Raw genomic sequence first — 20348 nt, 5'->3', positions numbered from 1 at the left:
ACAGAAAGCAAGAGACACACCGAGACCCAAAGTGGAAACATAATTGGGAGCTTCTCTCTTTCTTTCTCTTTCTGTCTCCCTCTCTTTCTCACACACACACACACACACACTTTCTCTCTCTGGTGCTGCTGTCCCACCCATGCGCCAGAAAGCAGCGGCACACAGAGAGAGACCTGCGATGATCAAGAGGTAAAAATTCAGTAACTGCACTAAAATATGGATATGCACTAAAAATATAAAATGTGTCCCCCTGAGGCACAGGAGAGACAGGGAGAGGAGTGCTGTATGGAACGGTATCAAGACGAACAAGAGACAGAGACAGATGGGAGGGAATATTGAGAGCAAATGATTGCAAGAAATGGAGACCCAAAGAGAGAGAAAGAGAAAAGGAAAGAAGCAAAAGGAGGAAAGGAAAGGTATAAATGAGCCACCAGCATGTGTATGAGTTCCCTTTTTTTGAGCACACCTGCTCCTCGCTGCAGCGCACAGCCACATTGGTTAGATGATGTGTCTTTTCCTTTAAGTTTTGAGAAGAGCTACCTTTAAAGTCATTGCACTTGTGTGGTTAGATGTGCGTGTGGTGTTTGGGTTTATTTATTTACTAAGGGTATTGTAACTAATTCAAATGAAGCACATTTTGCAGGAAGTCATGGGGGTATATTTGCCTAGATAATGAGGATGGAGCTTATATGGAGTTTTTGGGGGGGATTTGCGTCAGAGCTTTAGACAAAGAAAAAACAAAGTCTTGGTTGACTAAAATGGTTCCAATTTTTCAACTAATCAGTTTGTCCTAAGGGGAAAAAAAATAATTAAAAAAGTGTACTCAGTGCAGTTTACCCACTAGCAATATTAGGCTAAATTAATTACAAGTAAAACATAAAAGCTAGTGTTTTCTGCATATTAAGTAATCTTAAACTGGTTCTTTTAGTTTGAAATTATATCAGCAAACTTGGGACCAACCAGAAAGGACTTGCCATATTCATATACAGTAGTACAGTTTGTGCAGTACTGTCTTGTGTCACCCCTCATTTTGCTTCCAAGGAGCCAGACTCGGATCATGTGATCTCGAACAATTCAGTTGTTAAGTGATGATGTATTAACCCTGCTTCAAGGTCCAAACTATGCTGCGTTAATTAATGCTGTTGTCATTTTAGCACGTTTTAATGCTTTGTATCTTTTTCTATTTAATCTAAACGAGCCCCTAAAAATAGTCAGTGATCACTTATTGCCTCTCTGGGTTTTTATTACGACTATTCAAAGCTCTTTAAGGTTTTTAAAACCCTACAATGTAACTACAGCCCATCAGCGAACAGTTTGCCAGGCGACAAATATTTGAATGGGACAGAAAAGAATCACTCTGAGGCTAAAAAAAGATTTGAATGGGTACATGGACATTATTTGGACATTTGCTGTTTCTTCTCTCATTTTCAGTCCAGTACCTGATCAATTTGAGAGGAGTTGTGTGTTAGTGTTTTTGTTGATTTATGAATAATTCAAGCATGAAAAGCCACCTAATTCAAGGGATGAATGGGAGCTGTGTTTAAAGAGCTTATATGTCATTATTTGGTATCAGCACATTTATTCTTCCTCATAGTTTGAACTCTTAGGCAACTGTCTTGTAATTTCTTTAAGTAGCCTTCAGGAATGGTCCTCCAGGCTTATTAAAGGACACTCAAAGCTCTTCTTTAGATGATCCCACACTGCTTCAATAATGTTGATGTCCGGTCTCTGAGGAGGTATTTTCTGCATATTCTTCTGCATATCCCAAACACCACTGGCTGAAATGAAGCCCCAAATGATGACACGACCTCCACTATGCTTTATAGATGGCTGTAGATACTCAGTGTTTTGTGCCTATCACTGTTGTTCTCCACTTCTCCAGTTTCCTCCAATTTTATTTATTTATTGAATTTTTTAATTTTTATTTTTTAAGAACAAGTTACACTAATTGTTCTTTAAGAATCACCTTGTTGGTGTAAAAATACTACTTAATGCCCGTCAACCTGTGTTATCTTTGACATTCATGGACTCAACTAAATAAATGACAAATTATTTGCTTTCGTGACAGGCTACAAGCAGAGGCGGAGCCAGACATTTGAAACACCCGGGGCTTAGCCCAAAAGGATAGTATGCATGTGGGATTTTTTTTTCCCTTGGGGGGGGGGGGGGGTAGAAATGACTGAAAGATTAATTGGCTCTGTTTTGAGTTTTGTTCAAAAAAGAATGACTTCATATAGGGAAAAATATATATCACATGTGCAGAACACCTTAAACTAGTTTTTTAATTAAGCAGCAAGGCAGAACAAAATCAGGGCTGTATCAAGACACGAGGACTAAACCCCAATTCAACCAGACCAAGAACTGATCCAGAATTAAAACAGGACTACAACAGTTCAAAATCAGGACTACTTGGGACTTAACCAAGACAGAACCAGAATCAGAACTAGATGATAGTAGCACTAAAAATCATCATAGACCTGCACTACATTTATTTTTTAATTTTACCAAAGTACAATATTTAGATTGAGAAAGGTTTATATAATTATTTAGCCTTGTTGTGCAAACAAGCCTGCATAACTTAATAAATATAGAATTTGAAAAATAACAAACCTAAAAAGAAACACTAGGTATGAGATACATGAGTACCTATGATACGGTGATACTTTTGGTAAACAACCATTTGACTAACATGTGTGTCTCACCTGCTCTTGTTCATCTCTGTTCTGTCCTCATTCTCCATCTCCCTCTCTGTTCCTCTCTCCCTCTTTGTGCTGACAATCATCAAATATACAGATATTTACAAACTCTTCAGATAAAAACACAAACACTTTTTAATTGTAACATCAAATCAGACTAAATGTTTATTTTTTTAGATTGATAAATATAAAAAACATATTTGTTAACTTTAAGAGTAAAGAGAGAAATCGTCTGTATTTCTTAATTGCAAATGGCACCAAATTGTATTCAAAATTGAGCCACACTTATGGAGCTCCACAGTTCTTTTCCTGGTGTTTTGGTTGACATCTCTTGATTTTCCCATGTCACAGAAACAGGCTCTGTGTTTTGCCTTATATGCATCCACAGCTGTGCCACCTGTTTACTCACATGGACTCTACTAACCTATCAGAAGCTTCTTCAGCTCAGAATGGAATCGTCTGGAGTTTTCTTATTAATTAACAATAAACTTAGTGTACATGTACTCCTAAATTTGATGAAAGTGATAAAAAACAGAAAGCTCTGTCTCTCTTTATTGTGACATTTAACTAATTCAAAAGATATTTCAATATTTATCTAAAACAAAAGTTTACTCTAAATTGATGTTGTGCAGTAAAAATGTTTTATGTTTTCTCCCTAAAGTGTAAATATCTGGTTACAAATGTGAATATCCTGCTGTGTACTGAAATTCCTCTTGTTTTGCATACAAATATACTGAACAACATACAAAGCATAATATATAAAATAACATTTACCTGAGTTTTTCTTTGAAAGAACCCTCTAATGTCCATTCTTATATTTCAGTACATAACTGAAACCGATTTAGTCGGGGAGGGTAAGAACTGAAAATATGAAATAAACACACGTAAGCTAAGAATCTCTAAAAAAAAATAGCATTTGTTCGGCTTTTCATTTCGCCATTTGTTGATTCACTTGAAGAGCAAGTAACGTAATATTGGTCAAGTGATCAGTTTGATATCAATCTTTCGTGATGCACCGTCATATTTACATTATTTGTACGGTACGAATGATTTGCTTTGGTACCTGGTCAAACTTAAGCTCTCCTTAGTATGGCTGGCTCCGTCTCTCCAACAGCGCACTGACGAGCAGCAGCTGCCCCGCCCCCTCGCTCAGTCGCTTAGTGCCTGAGCTCGGATCATACCAATATCAGGGGGGGATTCACGCACAGTCGTAAATTCCCACAGTGTGCACTATGTGCTTCGAATATTGTGTGTACTTTTTGTTTTATACAGTTGTCAGCCAGGCATCTAACTATGAAAAAATTGCACTCCAAAATACCCCGGGCTTCTGACAAAACAACCCGGGCTTAAGCCCAGTAAGCCACCCCCACGCTCCGCCCCTGGCTACAAGTAACAAAGTGCTTAAAGCTAAAATGTAAAATTCTTAATGTAGACACAAAATTGGTTCATCCCTGGAGTTAGGTGCCTTTACTTGAATAATTCATAGGGCAAAAACAAAAGCACATTGTTCTGAAAATGGTCAAGTAAAAATTCTGGACTGAAAATGAGTGGAAAAAGTCTGGAGAACTGTTGGTGTAGAGCACTTTAAAAATGTCCAGAATGTCTGGCCCCTTGAATACTAGTGTATAACTTTATAATTGCTTCATAACTAGTTTAACACATATAAGTAACGCGATTCATCACAGGGTGTTAAAATATTTATTTCACTTAATATGAATTTGAAAAAATGTCTAAAACACAACATCTATAAAGAGATATTGTACATTTCATTCTACAAATATGAATCTGAATTTATAACCTTATTACTCTTGCTAAGCAGGTTCTTTGTGAATGACTTTCACTTTTTCATGTTCTGCCTGATGCGATTTGATCAAATAAAACTAGGCATTCATCACAAATTAGCTAAAATCACAGTAAATAGAACATTTAAATAATTAAAGTTACCATTTACTAGTTACATTTTTTCCTAATTGTTTAATTTTGAAACAATCAAAGTCTAAAAATATTAACTGCTTCAAACTACTGTTCATTCAACAGATGCAACAAATGTACAAGGAAACATAATCCTTACTTACTACATATCCAAATCTAGATCCATGAACCTCTTATTTGATCAAAATATATTACATTTTCTGTTTGTATATTGCCCTTTTCTTATTTATGAAAGTCTACAGCATTGTAATTGTTTGCTGCATTAAAGCATGACTTCATCAACAGCACGAGAAAAGTGTATTTACCGATCAGAACCAGGATGTTATATTTTATTCCTGCTGAGTCGATGGAGTGTGTAAACTGCTTCAGGAACTGCTGTGGCGTTAGCAGCCAGTTCACAAAATAATTATTACAGACAGCATGGGATTTGTGCTTGGAGAATCACAATATGGAGAGCAGACGCACAGAAAAGCCCACGTGCATGCAAGTCGACACACAAACACGCACATGCGTCTTCGATTCAGGCGTCGCTATTCTCTGAGCCTTTGTGAAAGAGCTTCACTTTAAAGAAATATGTCTAAATTAATGGATTCCGTTTCTTTTCGATTTTCCACTCTTTCATCCTCTTTCTCTATGCCCTCATTTTTCGCGCACAAACGGCGGCGTGCACGTGCACCCGCACCCGCACGCATGCACACATTCGGAGCAAGCGTAGGGTGTAGGAGAGGGAGAGCAGAATCCATTTTCCTGACATAATTTTGTCTGACAGGAGTGACAGATACTATTTTATGACTGAATGGGTTTCTCCATGCTATTAGGAACTCATTCTCCCATAATGCAACTTGCCACAACGATAACTCTCCCCGTGAGACTGGCACAGAGAATGTGCTTGGTGTAAAAGCCATGACCCCGGTTTTACTTTATTCTTTTATCATACTCTATCTGTTATTCATCCAGGTACTGGTTTATTATAGCCCTTGAATATGTGTGTGTGTGTGTGTGTGTGTGTGTGTGTGTGTGTGTGTGTGTGTGTGTGTGTGTGTGTGTGTGTGTGTGTAGGTTTGCGTGGGCAGAAAAAGTGTAATACAAAGAGACAAATATGAAATGAATGAAATGAAGAAAAAGACATGTTGGTACAAAGAGCAAGACCTTTAAAGAAACAAAGATAAAGAAAGATGATGATGGAATAGAAAGAACAACAAAGCGGAACAAGTGTGAAATGACAAAAGAAGGAGTGGTAGATGAAACAAGTGCTTTAAGAAAAAGTATACAAAGAAGTATACACCGCACTTCAGGGACAGAGTGTCATCCCGCCACCAAGTGGCTCTAAATCTATTTCAGAGTGATGATGCGATAGGATTGCCGGCGTGGATTGTTATAATGCTGTAATCCCACAGGCTTTAAGATTGTAACCACACACATACACAAACATGTGCACTGCTTTCCATGAACAGCATGTGCACAATATTTGGTATTAGATGTGGGTAGATTCAGCATTTTGTTCTCTGACCAGTCGATAGAGAGTATCTTCCTACCTCTATGGGAATTAATTTATAGCCCCTCTTTCTTTAATTGGAAAGAAAGAGCGATTGGGAGGAAGAGGGAAGAGGAGAACAGCAGGACAGGAAATCAGAGGAGTTGCTGAAGTCAGCTTCTTCTTTCCCTCCTCCTCCTCCTTTCCCTCTTATTTTCTGAGCAGTGCATTTATCACGCTTCTTAGTTTATTGACTCATCCAACCAAATCAGGACTACTCTTCAAAGATGATATTAATGGCCGTACGGGTCAAACAGGATTTAGTTGTACAAACAGGAGAGAGGATAAGAAAATGAACTCGGTAGGAGGGATCTCCATCCATCCATCCAACCATCTATCCATCTGGGCCCATGTTCTAGTAATTCAATGCATTTCAATTTTATTTTTGTAGTGCCAAATCACAACAACAGTTGCCTCAAGACGTTAGCAGTAGGCAGTAGTCGAAGCAGAAATGCCTAAACCTCCCCTTTCAAATCAGGACCACCTACTTCAACTCTTCTGGCAGGACATGAAGGTGCTCCCAAACCCACCAAGAGATTTAATCCATCCAGGGTGTCCTGGGTCGGCCCCAAGGCCACTTCTTGGTGGGACATGCACAGAACACCCCACCTAGGAGGTGCCCAGGAGGCATCCTGGTCAAATGCTTGAACTACCTCAACTGACTCATTTGATGATGAGGAGCAGTGGCTCTACTCTAACATCCAACCGAATGACTGAGGTCGACAACCAGTCTTTATTGTCTGATCATAATTATGATACAGGAATTACATTTTTACTTTCCCATTAAAATGTTCTATTATCTCCACCCCTTTAATGCATAAACACTCACACAGACACAAACGCACATATGTGGATGGGCGCATACACATGCACTCACTCGATTGAGAAATGCAAAACAGCTGGGCTAAGACAGACAGGAAAATGTGGCCGATCCCTTGAGACTAACGATTACACGCAAGAAGCATGGGTGCCACCTCAGCGTACCGTCCGGCTTTGCTTTCCTCAACACATATGCCTACGCAAACACAAACACACACACACATTCACACACACACGCACAGTTTGAGGAATGTAGCCGACAGCAGAGTGAGCTGTTGACAGCGGTGCCGACTAAGAGTGGAGAAGAGACTCTAATCCCTGTCAGAGGATAGAAAACCACTCAAAGCAAAACAATTAAAATGCTAATTTCACTTCCTCCTCTCTGCTCGGCTGTTAATGACTTAGCCAGGCGTGCAGGCGAACCAACAACATGTGTGTGTGTGCGTGTGGTTGTGTGCGGATAACAAACACTGTCTCATGACTTCGAGGTCAAGTGGCTGACATATTAGCATTGCTATGATATGTGTGTCGGGTGCAACTGCATTAAGATATTAGGGGTTTTTTCCCCCACACACCTAAAACAAAGAAACTATGTTTAGCTTAACCTTTTGCAACCCTGCTCGCAATCTTGTCACTAACGTCTACGAATGAAAATATATCAATACCTCTGTCTGCATGTGTGCAGTACTAGGATAGATGGAAACACACGAGACGTCAGAAAGATTTCTTAGATGGAGGAAAAGAGTTAGAGCAGTGTTTTGCCATTTTCTGCCCCGATGCCTGTTGCTGTTTATGATATTCCACTCTGCCTTCCCTGACATAAACATGCATATATATATATATATATATATATATATATATATATATATATATATATGTATACTTTATGTACGAACACACACACACATAGATCTACAGAGAGATGTCAGTAGGTAAAGATAAAAATAGCCCATAGGGGAAACTGTGACATCACAGCTCTGAAAACTTTTTGAATTATCAACAGAGTCCCAACTGTCATACTGTCACACTAAATCTCTGTTTCTGTATGGGTTTGCATGCATAGCAATATCACTGTGTGCATTTTGTGATCCAACCCTGCAGGCCATGCATTTAATATGCCGTGCTTTACCTTACATTCAAACAGGCATTTACTGTGGCCAAAGAGCAACATACAGTATATGCTGGCTGCAGCTTTTCCACAAAATCCTTTGTTTTATTTTGTTTTTTCTCATTTCTGCTGTATGTTATTAGGAAAGTTAAGTATATAATGGTCACTAAATCGCAACTGCAATTTCTTCACTGCTTTCACTTCATTTGTACTTATAACCATCTCCAACAGAACAGCGTGATAGTTTAGACTCCCGGGAGGTAAATGTGAGGCCATGAGTGTGACCCAAACAACAATCAGTCTATTGACTTCCAGCCTACTCAGTAATTGAAAAGCAATACATTGTAGCCCATTGGAAATGTGCCAGGTGTTCTATTTTTAGCCACCAGTTATTATATCTTGTTTCCTACTTTCCTCTTCTCTCACCAGATGGGGAAACTGGACAATCGTAGTCTGACACTGAAGTACCCCGTGTGGCCACGTTTCAACTCCTTTGGTGACGCTGAGCTTGATGACAACCACCTGTCCATCGTCACCTTAGAGGAGAAACCCTTTGTCATTGTGGAGGACGTGGAAAGACTCACTGGTACCTGCATGAGGAACTCTGTGCCGTGTAGGAAGCATATCAAAGAGTAAGTGGGATATCTGTCCATCTATCATGCTGCAGTGTTAGCTAGATAGCTAAGTAAGCAAATGCAGTAAAGCTGCTTCACTGCGAATCACCAAATATTACTGGTGTAAAAATGTTTGATTAAATTTTGTTTTAACAGAATGAACAAACATCTGAAATGCAGTTATGTTCACAAATATCTGTACAAGGATACAGTTTGTGTAGTTTTTTGGATCTGTGACTTAGTTTGATTGTGTGTTTTTTTTAATTTGTTAAAGTTCAGATTTTATAACTAAAGAAAAACATTCTGCAGTCATTCACCTTAGTTGTCCTCCATAGTCGCCCAGGAGTATTGGTGTTGTTTCATTTTAAGAACTCTTATTAAGCATTCCAACAATCAGCTAACCAAAACGTAAGTTAAACACTTGGAATATCTACCTTAGCTGTCATGGAATAATGAGGGAACAGGCCTCACTTGGCAATGGAACTGCCTGTCAGTCAATTGTCCAATTATTTTTGAGCCTCTGGAAATAGGGCATTATGTATAAAAAATATCCCAAACAGTTAATGTACTGCTTTTGTTAAATCCCTTAAATCCCTTGAATGAAAGCAGAAAGTCTGCACTTCAGTCACGTCTTGATCTTTTGATTTAAAATCCACTATTTTGGTGCACAGAAGCAAAACTACACCAAAGAAATTAGTCATTGTCTTCAAATTTATGGTCCTAACTTACAAAATACAAAAAATTTGGGTCTCATCAACAAGTGGCCACTCTGAACATCTAGTTTTTGAGGTATGTTATACCTACAGTATATATCACACCTCAAAAAACTCGATACCTGCTCCTACTAGGGACACATCCATCATGCAAGTGTAAATGCAGCCGTAATAAGCAAAACAAGGAAATGAGAACGAGATACAGTATTACCGCCTATGTCAATGATATATATTCAAGTATATAAGAAAGTTAAAAGAAAATGCATCCATTAAAATCATCTAAACCTAAGGCACAAAAATGTAAGTGTGTGTTACAGCTAGTCTTAATCTAACAACGCGGTCCTGTAATGGCACACATGCTTATTATTGCAACACAATAAGCTGCACTTAAGTCATCTCACCCACTCTCTTCCTCCTTACCTTGTCTTGTGGAAAAGCACAACACAGTGAAATGGTCTGAAATACACTCTACTCGCAGTCTAACTGATTTACACGTAATGTTGTTGTATGAGAAGAAAAACTAAGGACCGCATAAAAGAAAGTTTCATAAGAGTGTATTGGATAATCAGAAGGTAATAAATTTACATCATCCGTATTTCATTTTCCACAGCGCCGTCTCTGCGCTCCTCTGTCAGTGCATGCTGTCTCGCTCTCCCCTTTCTCTCACGAACACGGAAAGCGATGCAGTGTGCAGGCTTTGCAGCAGCTTCTTTCCTCCTGAAAATGGAGGTGGCTGCTGAACTCAGCATTTTACTTCCTTCCATACCATTTCTTCCTTCTTCTTTTTTTTCACTAACGCCAAAATACCTCTAGCCCCTTGTTATATTATATTCCTGGAGCGCAAACACACACTGTGGGTGTATGTCACAGAGTGACTTGAGTGGTGCTGAATCAGCGTAATAATAAATGACGTCTGGATCATGTACATTTTCATGGATATTTATTATAGATATTCATTTTTTCCACATGGAAATACCAGAAAATGTTAGGAGATCAAGTCTGGGCATTTTTCAGAGTTGCCCTTTCTCACATGTAGCAATCAGCAATGTTCTTGTTGCTAAATACTGGATCAATTTGGGCAAAGGAAACAGATCTGCGATGTCACATGTCACACAGAGTCTAGAACAGTTCAGGGCTTTAATGTATGTGTGAAAAAAAAGGTCTACACACTTTATGTCACTCGTTCAATGCGTAACGCGTCTGTCTGCAGCTCTTTTTGCGTCACACAAACAGAGTTGATTAAGCGGCGATAGTTTTAGGGAAGTGGCTGACAGTGATTTACATCCAGAAAACACTGTGAAGTGGGGCGGAGAGCAAAGCATCTCCAAGGAGGAACACAAACACACATTTACGAGCTCGTACGCTCTCTGTGGCCACATGTCCACTCACTCACAGGCCAATGCTGCTTTTCAGCCTCCCACAGCGCAATTCCCACTCAAGCATCCGAAGCGCCCATTTGGAGAAAGTGGGATAGATGGAGGGAAGGAGAGAGGCAGACCAGGAGTGGTGAACGGGGGTTGGATTGGGGTTGAAGGAGTACCCATGCATGCAGAACCAGAAATTCACTCATCCAGGCCTGGCTTAAGAGCAAGCCATACTTACACTAACGCTCTCATAGTCATACACAGACCCACACTTTCCTCCCTGGAGACCCCTCGGGCCCTGTAGTGTTTCTATATCAAGTTGGCCTGCCAAGTTCACAAACAGCCTCCATAACATCACATGCTCTTACTGCCTGATCTGTACAGTGGCCTGCCTAAATGGGAACGCCGTGTTCGTGAATGCAGCTAAGTTCTGGCCTATATGCTTACTCTGTCAGCTCCCACCATTCCCCACCAGCTGAATCTGCCAGAAACTTGGGTTATTTGTCCTTGTTTCGGCTAACATCAACCTGTTCCTTGTAGTTGCATTACATTTACCACAATTTCATTCTTACTTCAACATCACAAGAATATATTGCATATTGTGCTTAAAGCGGCCATGCTTGGAATAAAGACAAGAAATTTACATATCAAAGAGTACAGTGCAGCCGCTGCCTAGTGTGACCTCTTCTGTGGAGAAGACTAAGTTAATTAGCGCTTCTAAGCTCATACCACATTACCCACAGAACCTCAAGCCAGTATCTCTTTTTCTCCGTCCATCCACTCTGTGATTTTATTCCATTGCCACTGGTGTCCAAACTGTTGAGCTACTGTTGAAATGTGTGGATCAGGAAAGCAAAATAAAAAGTTACATTGCATTCGACAGAGCTGCAAATGCAATTAGGAAAAGACATTATTTTACACTAAAAAGGAGTCAAGCCCATTATTTTATTTCTTCTGTGATGGATTAAAGGTTGTTTAGTGTTTCAGTGTGGTGTTCAAAAGTTGCAGGTTTCATAGAATGACATTCATAACTGCTGACATATCGGCACTTGGCTCTTTTTTCCCCTTTCTTGTGTGAAACTGTTAGACTGTGAAAGTAAATGCCTTTCCAGTTCAAAGACAGGAAAGAATTCCACTTGGGGAGACATTTGTTTGACAGATCGATGGCGACTAGTGAGGGAGTTTGCGAAAAACTGGCAAATGTTATCTCTTTTTTCCTGGTGCTGCAGAATAACTTAAAAGTGACAAAGTTTCATCTCTGAAGGGTACTGCAGAGTCACAGCCTGATGCGCGGGGGTCCCCTCCTTACTTTCCGTCAAGTTTTTGCCCAGGTTGTTGTTACGCTAAAGGACGAGGTTATCGTCTTCTAATTAGCACACATCTAAAAGTTAAATGAGACTCCCAGGTGGCTCAAAGTTGATGTGCTCTTGTGTGTGAACTCTTCTGCTCTCAAATTCATATACACAGATGGTACAAGGCTTGCAGATGCAGCGCCATCAAAATTTCCTTCTCCAGAGAGGCGTTGGGAGAAAAGGGAGCATATTTTTCTAATCTTCAGTCATTCCTGAATAGATTGACCTGAACTTAAAGGTGAAAAAGACCCAGGGTGATATTTGTTCACTGGTGCAATCACAAATTTAACAAACATGATGGAAAAAATGAAGCAAACAATGTTCCTTTTGTTTTTTAATGAATGAATGAATGAGGGTTCCCTACCTAAACGTGGATGTAAAAATGGATTTGCAAGCTATGCAAAGAGCTGGTATTTGTTCTGTCAATGTTTACTTCAGTGTTCAATCATAGCGTTGATGCCATTTGTTTTTTTCCCACCGCTGACACCGAGCGAAAGACTAATCATCTGCTGATGGTCTTTGTGTTTTGTGCTTCTGCAGCAACACGACTGAGGCTGGTGGGACGTATATCAAGAAGTGCTGTAAAGGTTTCTGCATCGACATTCTGAAAAAGATAGCCAAGTATGTGAAGTTCACCTATGACCTGTACCTGGTTACCAATGGCAAGCATGGCAAGAAGATCAACAACGTCTGGAATGGGATGGTGGGAGAGGTAAAAAGAGCCTTTTTGTGTGTGTATATATAAGTGTGCCTGTGTTATTCAACTACCGTATTACTCATCTTGTTGGAAACTAAGATCATCACACATTGTGGAGATGTGCTTTGATGGAGCAGCACTTTGCTAATACAAAGTTTTCATTTCAGATGAAAACATGTATTAAGGTTAAAGTTCATCCTCGTTCTTCTAAGTGGGGTACCTGCTGACCCCACAGGTATACCTTTTATGATATCATACAGGTGTTTCATTCTTTTATTCCAAATTTCCTTTCAGTTACTTGTTGCATGTTGGATGTTGCAGATCATCAAACAAATTTCAATTAGACAAAGATAACCCGAGTAAATCCAAAAGGCAGATTGATGATTAATGATGATTTGAATGAAGTGAAAACAGCTATCCAAACCTACCTGGCCCTGTGTGAAAACGTAATTGGATCGATCTCCAGTTGGCGTGTCAACTTATTCTTGGGCAAGATACTGAGCCATGAGTTGCCCTGATGCATCCGTTGGCGTGTAACTGGTGTAAATAAAGTTCTTGAATCTCACATTTGCAAAAAATATCTTGCTGATCAGATGAACTTTTTTGAGTTTGAGTCCCGTTAAATCTAACACAACATTTAAACATGCAAGCCCCTGAACTAGCGATTCGCCAACAATGACCCCTATATGTGATCAGGAGGTAAATATTGCAGGGCAACAAATGTGTGAGCAACCAAACCTCAGAACTGATGCCCACTGGAAAGTTTGATCTTAAGTAATCTGTAATCAAAGGCAGATTTAACTAAAAAAGGTGACCAACAATTTAAAATGTGCTTTTTTTTTAAAGCAGACTGTTAGAATGATCATTTAGTTTTTCCAATTTTTTTATGTTTCAAAATAAATTTAAATATCGCCAGAGCAAATGTTCACAGAGTGTAAAAAACAAAAACAAAAAACAACTGTTACTATAGCAACTCAGACCTGAAGACCCAAGTTCCAGAGTTAATTTTAAGACTATAAACTTTGCATTTTTTAATGCTTTATGTGGTGGGGCGTGGTTTGCGGTGCCGTGCAGGTGCGTCCGCACGGCACCGCAAACCACGCCCCACCACACTTAATTAATTCATTTTATGGGTTGAATGTTATTTGTATTTGTTTTAATCCTATTTTGCACTACTGCTTACATATTGGCTACATTGATTAAATTTCAGTATGAGATTAAAAACTTTATTTATGTGCAATCAGTAATCTTTACATTCTTGTGCACAGATTTGTCAACATTTACTTTGGGTGGAAGAGACAACATGTAGTTAGCCTAATGAAGACATTTGTTCTACTCTGTGATAGCTATCGAGGGTGTACTCCACCTTTTGACCCTGTGACAGCTGGGGTGGAAATGGATCCAGATGGATGAACGGATGAGTAGATTGTAACTTTCTCTTCCTTTCTCCCCAATCATTCCTCTTATGTCCCTGCTCTCCTCCCTCCTCCTCCCCCTACCCTGAAAAGGTGGTCTATAAGAAAGCCGTCATGGCCGTCGGATCTCTGACGATCAATGAGGAGCGTTCTGAGGTCATCGATTTCTCCGTCCCGTTCGTGGAAACTGGGATCAGTGTCATGGTGTCCCGTAGCAATGGAACTGTGTCCCCATCAGCCTTCCTTGGTAATTGTCACCAAATAGCTGCTCTTCTCTTGTTAGACTGAGGAGAGAACAAGAAGAAAACCTGTCTTGTTTGCTTCTCTGGTTTGTGTTAGTATAGAACAGTGTTTGTTTTGAGTGTGTGTGTGTGTGTGTTCCCTCAGATACAGCACTGACAACATAATTCACTTCTGTTACACAGCTGTCAATACTTGCTCTTTCATCTGAGGGATTTAGCTGAATGCCCGCTTCCTGCCACAGCGACTCTCACTTACCTGAGAGGCACTTAACCGCAGGATTTTAACCTAAGAGACCACGGATATCCCCGTTATGGTTCCTCAGTCACGTTCATTTGATGCAGAGTGCTTTAACATTGACATCCACAACAGTTCGCGATGCCACTGACCCAATGCACACACAAGCTTACATGCAAATTGGCTGCAGGAATTTCCACGAAAAAGAGAAACTCTAACACACACAGCAAGGACGCACACGCAAGTACACATGCTGACATGCGTGGAAGCATGCAGTTAGTGGTGTGAAAATGGAAATTATAAGGGCTTAGCAGGAAAACCTCATAATGGCTGCTTGCCACTCTGCACATGCACACTCAAATGCACACATCCCGGTGTGCGGCCCTATGCCAGCAGTGCTCTCCCATACATTAGAGCAGAGTTTAATCTCTGCAGTAATGTTAAGGGCTCAGAGGGAGGACAGGAGTGCTGACACCAGGGCTTTCTATACTGTACCCCTTATTCCACAGCCAAATAGGAGGAACGCCAGTATATATGCAAGTGGTTTGGGGTAGGTGGGTGGGGTGAGATCTGTAGGGCTTCTGAACTTAGAACGGTCTGCTTGGACATGGAGTTCTTCCCTCAGTATGTGTGTGTGTGTGCATACGGTATTTCTGACCTGTTTATTCCTTCAGTTTGTGGAAAGACGAGGAGTGTGCAAATGATAAGAAAAAGTGACGGATAAGCTATAAAAAGTGCAGTATTAGCTAAGCATTAGCACGACCTCTGTTCTCTTGACTTTCTCTCTTTCTTTCACAGAGCCATTCAGTGCATCAGTGTGGGTGATGATGTTTGTGATGCTCCTGCTGGTGACTGCAATGGCTGTCTTCATGTTCGAATACATCAGTCCTCTTGGCTTCAACAGAAACTTGGCACAGGGAAAAGGTGAGTACGGACACTAAAGCTTAATTTAGACTTCTGCACTGATTCTAGCCTATGCCAACATTTATGCCTGTGTTGCTGTGGTGCTGCTGCGTGTAGTCACATTTCTAAGGAGGTACACGTCAAGTTATGCCGTAGGGTTTCAGGAGGGTTACAATATACCTACGACATAAATTTAACACAGAAGCACAAGTCCACTGCTCTAATATTGGGTAGTTTAAATTGCATGTCACTTGTTCTACAAATAGATTTTGAAATATTTGTTTTCTTTCTTTCTAATTTTATACCATCCATCTCGCTTTCCCACACACACTCTCTTTCCTCGTTTTCAGACCCTCACGGCCCTTCCTTCACCATGGGCAAGGCAGTGTGGTTGCTGTGGGGTCTGGTCTTCAACAACTCTGTGCCGGTGCAAAACCCAAAAGGAACCACCAGCAAGTTCATAGTGTCAGTATGGGCCTTCTTTGCTGTCATCTTCTTGGCCTCCTACACTGCCAACTTGGCCGCCTTCATGATTCAGGAGGAGTTTGTCGACCAAGTCACCGGGCTTTCAGACAACAAGGTAACGAAGAACGAATGAGGTAGTTTTATGATATGTTTTTTGCAGGCTTTCAGTTTTATATCATACAACAGGATTAGAAAATCATCATAGGATGAAGGGGAAAATGAAGCATAGTACCTGTTTTTGTTGCGTGTGGCACTACCGTTCCTCTCACAAAGTTCCAGTCACCTGAATTCAAATGTACAAGTTTTACCGTTTTAAATCCAGCTGGAAATTGTGTTCTGTTGCTCCAGAATGAATTAACATGGGCTCTGTTTTATGCACTCAGAATCAAAATGACATGCATATAGAAAAATGCAGCAACAAACAGAAAGACTGGGATATTAAAAAGAAAAGGTCAAGCCAAATGTAGTGAAACAGATTGGAGGGTTGGAGAAGGCTAGACAAAAGAGCAGAGTGCTTCCAAGGACAGAAATACAGATGTATTAGAGGCGATACTATCAAGAGAAGGCTGACATAGAGGGTTTTGACAACAAACAGACGGAGAGAGGGAGGGAGGGATGGTGTAAGAGGTACATCAATTGGCAGGAGAGAGACTGAGGACTAGCAAAAGGCCAAGACACACAAGATGGTACAAGACAACAGGCAGACAGATATGGGCCAGTTTGAAGGCTGAGGTAAGGGAAGAAAGGCATTAGGAGGGAGAAAATAGAATATGTGGAAAGACAGGGAGGGTTGGGAACGAAAGGAAACAGACAAGAAGGGCAAATGGCCGTTTAGACAGTTATGCTGAGAGAGGCTGGCCATCGAGCCAAATGCGACCGACAAAATGATGAAAAGCATTCCTCGTGCGGGGCCATGTTTTGTGTAGTTTACTTAAGGTGGGTTTAGACTGTTAGCAGGCACAAACAGATGCACTCTACTGTACCTATCAACCTGAGGGAAGGATGTAACACCACTAGTGTAAATTCTTATACTTTGGTACAACCATTTCCTTTAATATGCAATTATAATCATTTTATATGATGAGGCAAACACATTTTTTTCTAAAAGTAACATTTTTTTCTTCCAAAAGTTGCAGGACCAAAATGCTTCACAAAAGTGCACACACATACACACAACACTCTGGTGCATCAGTGCTCAACGAGATGAAGTTTAAGATTGCATCACTGCCCTCAATGCATTTGGGAAATATAGGCATAGTTTCCAAAGCAGGCTTTTGCCGTTGTTAGTTACCATCCCTAAGTTTGGTGCTTTACCTTTAGCTTTCTGGCTAGCTTGCTGTAGCTGTGATAGCATACATTCCTGTTGAATATTAGTAATGGACAGCGGTGTGAATCAGATAGCTCCCTTTCGCAGTCTTGTTATATCAGTGCGTGTAGGTGTGGTTACAGCTAATATGTATTTAAGCTAATGATGATGACAGATCTTTAAAGGCAGCAAATAGTTTACTACCACTCAGTCTGAAATGTTAGTACTGATAGTAGTGATATATGTACAGGCTCATCTCTACCATATACTTATGGTGCTCACAAACTATGTGCAGTGGACAAGATTTTGCACTTTCTAATGAAAAGTGGCAGCAGTGTAGAATAGGCTGGGTATCGTCACTGATTTCTAGAATCGTTTTGATTTTTCTATCTATAAAAAGAAAGAAGATTTTCCTGGCCTGGGATTTTATAGCAGATGACCTTAAAAATATTCTGCAGTAGATCAAAAATGAAAGAAAACCATTAATCAACATATGAACATTACCTGATGCTGCTGAAGTGAAGCAGAGCAAAGTTACAGAGGTTTTATTAGAGACACAGCCAAGCGTTTTGCAATTTTGCATAATTTTAAAAAGTGAAAAGTTTAAATTTGTTCAGTATTGAACAGCAGAAATGAGGCTTTCTTTTCGGAAGTAATTAAAAGGAAAAAAACAGCGCTGTAAACAACGGCAGTCTTGTGCGTAAAAAGCAAGTGAATAATGCAGAAAACAGAGATTTTTAGATTGGAAACTGTTCTTGAAGTACAGAGACAGAGAGGTCTGCATGAAGTGTGATTTTATCGTGGTGGAAGCAAAACAGGAAAGGTCAGAGGGAATTCATGACGATGTTTATGTGAAGCAAAGTTTGGATCTTCTTTTGCTGCTGGTTCGGTCAATATTTTTGGAGAGAGATAAAAACCTGCAGCTTCAGAATCAGCTCAAAAAGGGCGTAAACACAAAGCGCAGACCCACAGAAACATCAGAATCAGCGAGCTGTCGGCTTTCAGCCCCGCCTGTGTCCGTGCCGTCGGGTGAGAAAAGCGACATCTCACTGATTCTGATCCGTCGGCGGGTCCACGCTTTGCTTTTACGTCTTTGTGCAGAATCCGTGTACCTGCTCTCATTTACTGTTTTAGGTGTTTGGTGGTTGTTGAAAGTTTGTGAGGTTTAACCTGAGATTCTGGCGTTTCGTGCAAAATACATTCATATTTAAAAATCGTTTCTGGATTTTATTGAGTCAATATCACGTTATCCAAGCTAGAATCGATTTTAATCGATAAATCAATAATCAAAACCCACCCCTAGTGTAGAAGCTAGTTTAACTAGTGATCGTTTTAGCGTCGCTGTTGGCATTGCTCAAAGATCATACTAAGTTACACAGGCATTATTTTACAGACTTTGTAGATTACATTTGGTGGATGTTTGTGCCAAATCTAGGAATAGAGAGCTTTAAGAATTGTATGCAAGTATAAATTTAAGTTGATTACATTAGTTACTAACAGAATTCTTAGAATGGTCTGTGAGACACCTGTGGGGAAGTACAATAGAACAAATTACTGGTAAATAAGTGTTTCTCCTAAAATTATACATTAACTGCACGACTGGTCGATCGCTGTGTCACATTGTTTTAATTTTAAATTCCTACTAACTGAAGCCTTCAAAAAAACGTTTTGTTTTTGTTTTTAAAAAAGTGTATTTTACATGTAACTTTCTTAAAGCTGCAGTATTTGTGCATTGGATCCATTTCAGTCAATGGTGACAGGAAGAGCTGTTTTTATTTGTTTTAATAATTGATGAAGAGAAAGCAATGGATGTTTACTGAGCTGTTAAACTTGTTCTCTAAGCAGCCTGCTTCATGCACAAGTGGAGAGCAGTCAGTTAACAGGTCTTTGGTGTTTTATGGTGCATGGGGATTTGTCTTTGCAAATCTGGCTGCTCTTTCTCTGCTTTTCGGTTTTGTTTCGGTTTCTCAGCATTATAAAATTGCTTTTTGTGAAGCCTACAGACTTCAAAGTTCAAATGTAAACAATCTGCTGCTGTTGTTGGAGCTGTAGTAGCTTTCAGCGGCATTATGATGAAAGAAATAACTAGGTTCTGGCACTTTCCACATGCATCTACTTAGAAGAGATTTAAAACATCTAAATAATGTTAAAAAAAACAGTCACATATGAGCAAAACATGTAGATTTGTAGACATGCAGACAAATTCTGGGAAGCGATGGGACATGAAAATGTAGCGTGGAGACCCCCAATGACTCAGTCACTAAAAATAGGATGGCACAATACGACCACTTTTGATCGCATGGCAATTACAGAGGTCACCTGGTGGGAGGCAGCCTTCGTCCAAACATTGACTGTCTGACTGCAGTCACTTTCAGACAGACTAGTGAAGGTTTGCAAATAATTGCAGTCTAGTTCATAAATGAGTGCAACTCTTCTGCAATGTGCCTCACTCTACGTAAAAGCAAGGTTGCACAGTGCCTGCTATAATTCAAACATTTTGTTTCAAATCTACGAGGTTCTGAGTAGACAACAAATGTAAGTTGTTAATGTAAATTTTTGTTTGACATGAATTTCTGTGGACATTGCAACAGATTTGTGATTTTTGCCAGTTTATCTCAGTTAATTGAAGTCATTCCATTTATTGGCATTTTGATGCACCAAAGTCACTTTGAAGACTGGTGTGATCGCAGATCTGCTCTTCAACCATTTTAAAGGCAGCGAGGTTGCAAGTTCATTGCAAATAGTCTGAATAATTTTGTTCATGTCGTGATCTCCACTGTTTTATAGCATAATATTTACACACACAGAGAATAAAAAAACATAGTAAGACATGTATCCGTCTGCATGCCAAATATCCTCGGGCAAGATACTAACCCCAAGTTGCTCTCCAATACATCCATCAGAGTGTGAATGTCTCCGACTGTTCGGCAGGAACCACTTAAGCATAGAAAAT

At 40.0% G+C, this 20348-nt stretch overlaps 1 protein-coding gene across 1 annotated transcript in view; it reads left to right on the top strand.

Moving 5' to 3' along the window:
* grin2aa (glutamate receptor, ionotropic, N-methyl D-aspartate 2A, a) overlaps positions 1-20348 on the top strand; it is a 168981-nt gene that overhangs the window by 130403 nt on the left and 18230 nt on the right. The window contains exons 5-9 of the mRNA XM_085403491.1: positions 8519-8721; positions 12673-12844; positions 14338-14491; positions 15520-15645; positions 15975-16204. Coding sequence (XP_085259617.1) covers positions 8519-8721; positions 12673-12844; positions 14338-14491; positions 15520-15645; positions 15975-16204 — 885 coding nt within the window. The remainder of the gene's footprint in view (positions 1-8518; positions 8722-12672; positions 12845-14337; positions 14492-15519; positions 15646-15974; positions 16205-20348) is intronic.

The sequence above is a fragment of the Rhamphochromis longiceps genome, linkage group LG4, assembly GCF_057381845.1.
Source record: "Rhamphochromis longiceps isolate RC_006_pf linkage group LG4, R_longiceps_female_GT1.1, whole genome shotgun sequence".
Lineage (NCBI taxonomy): Eukaryota > Metazoa > Chordata > Actinopteri > Cichliformes > Cichlidae > Rhamphochromis > Rhamphochromis longiceps.
This window is presented reverse-complemented; position numbering and strand designations above follow the sequence as displayed.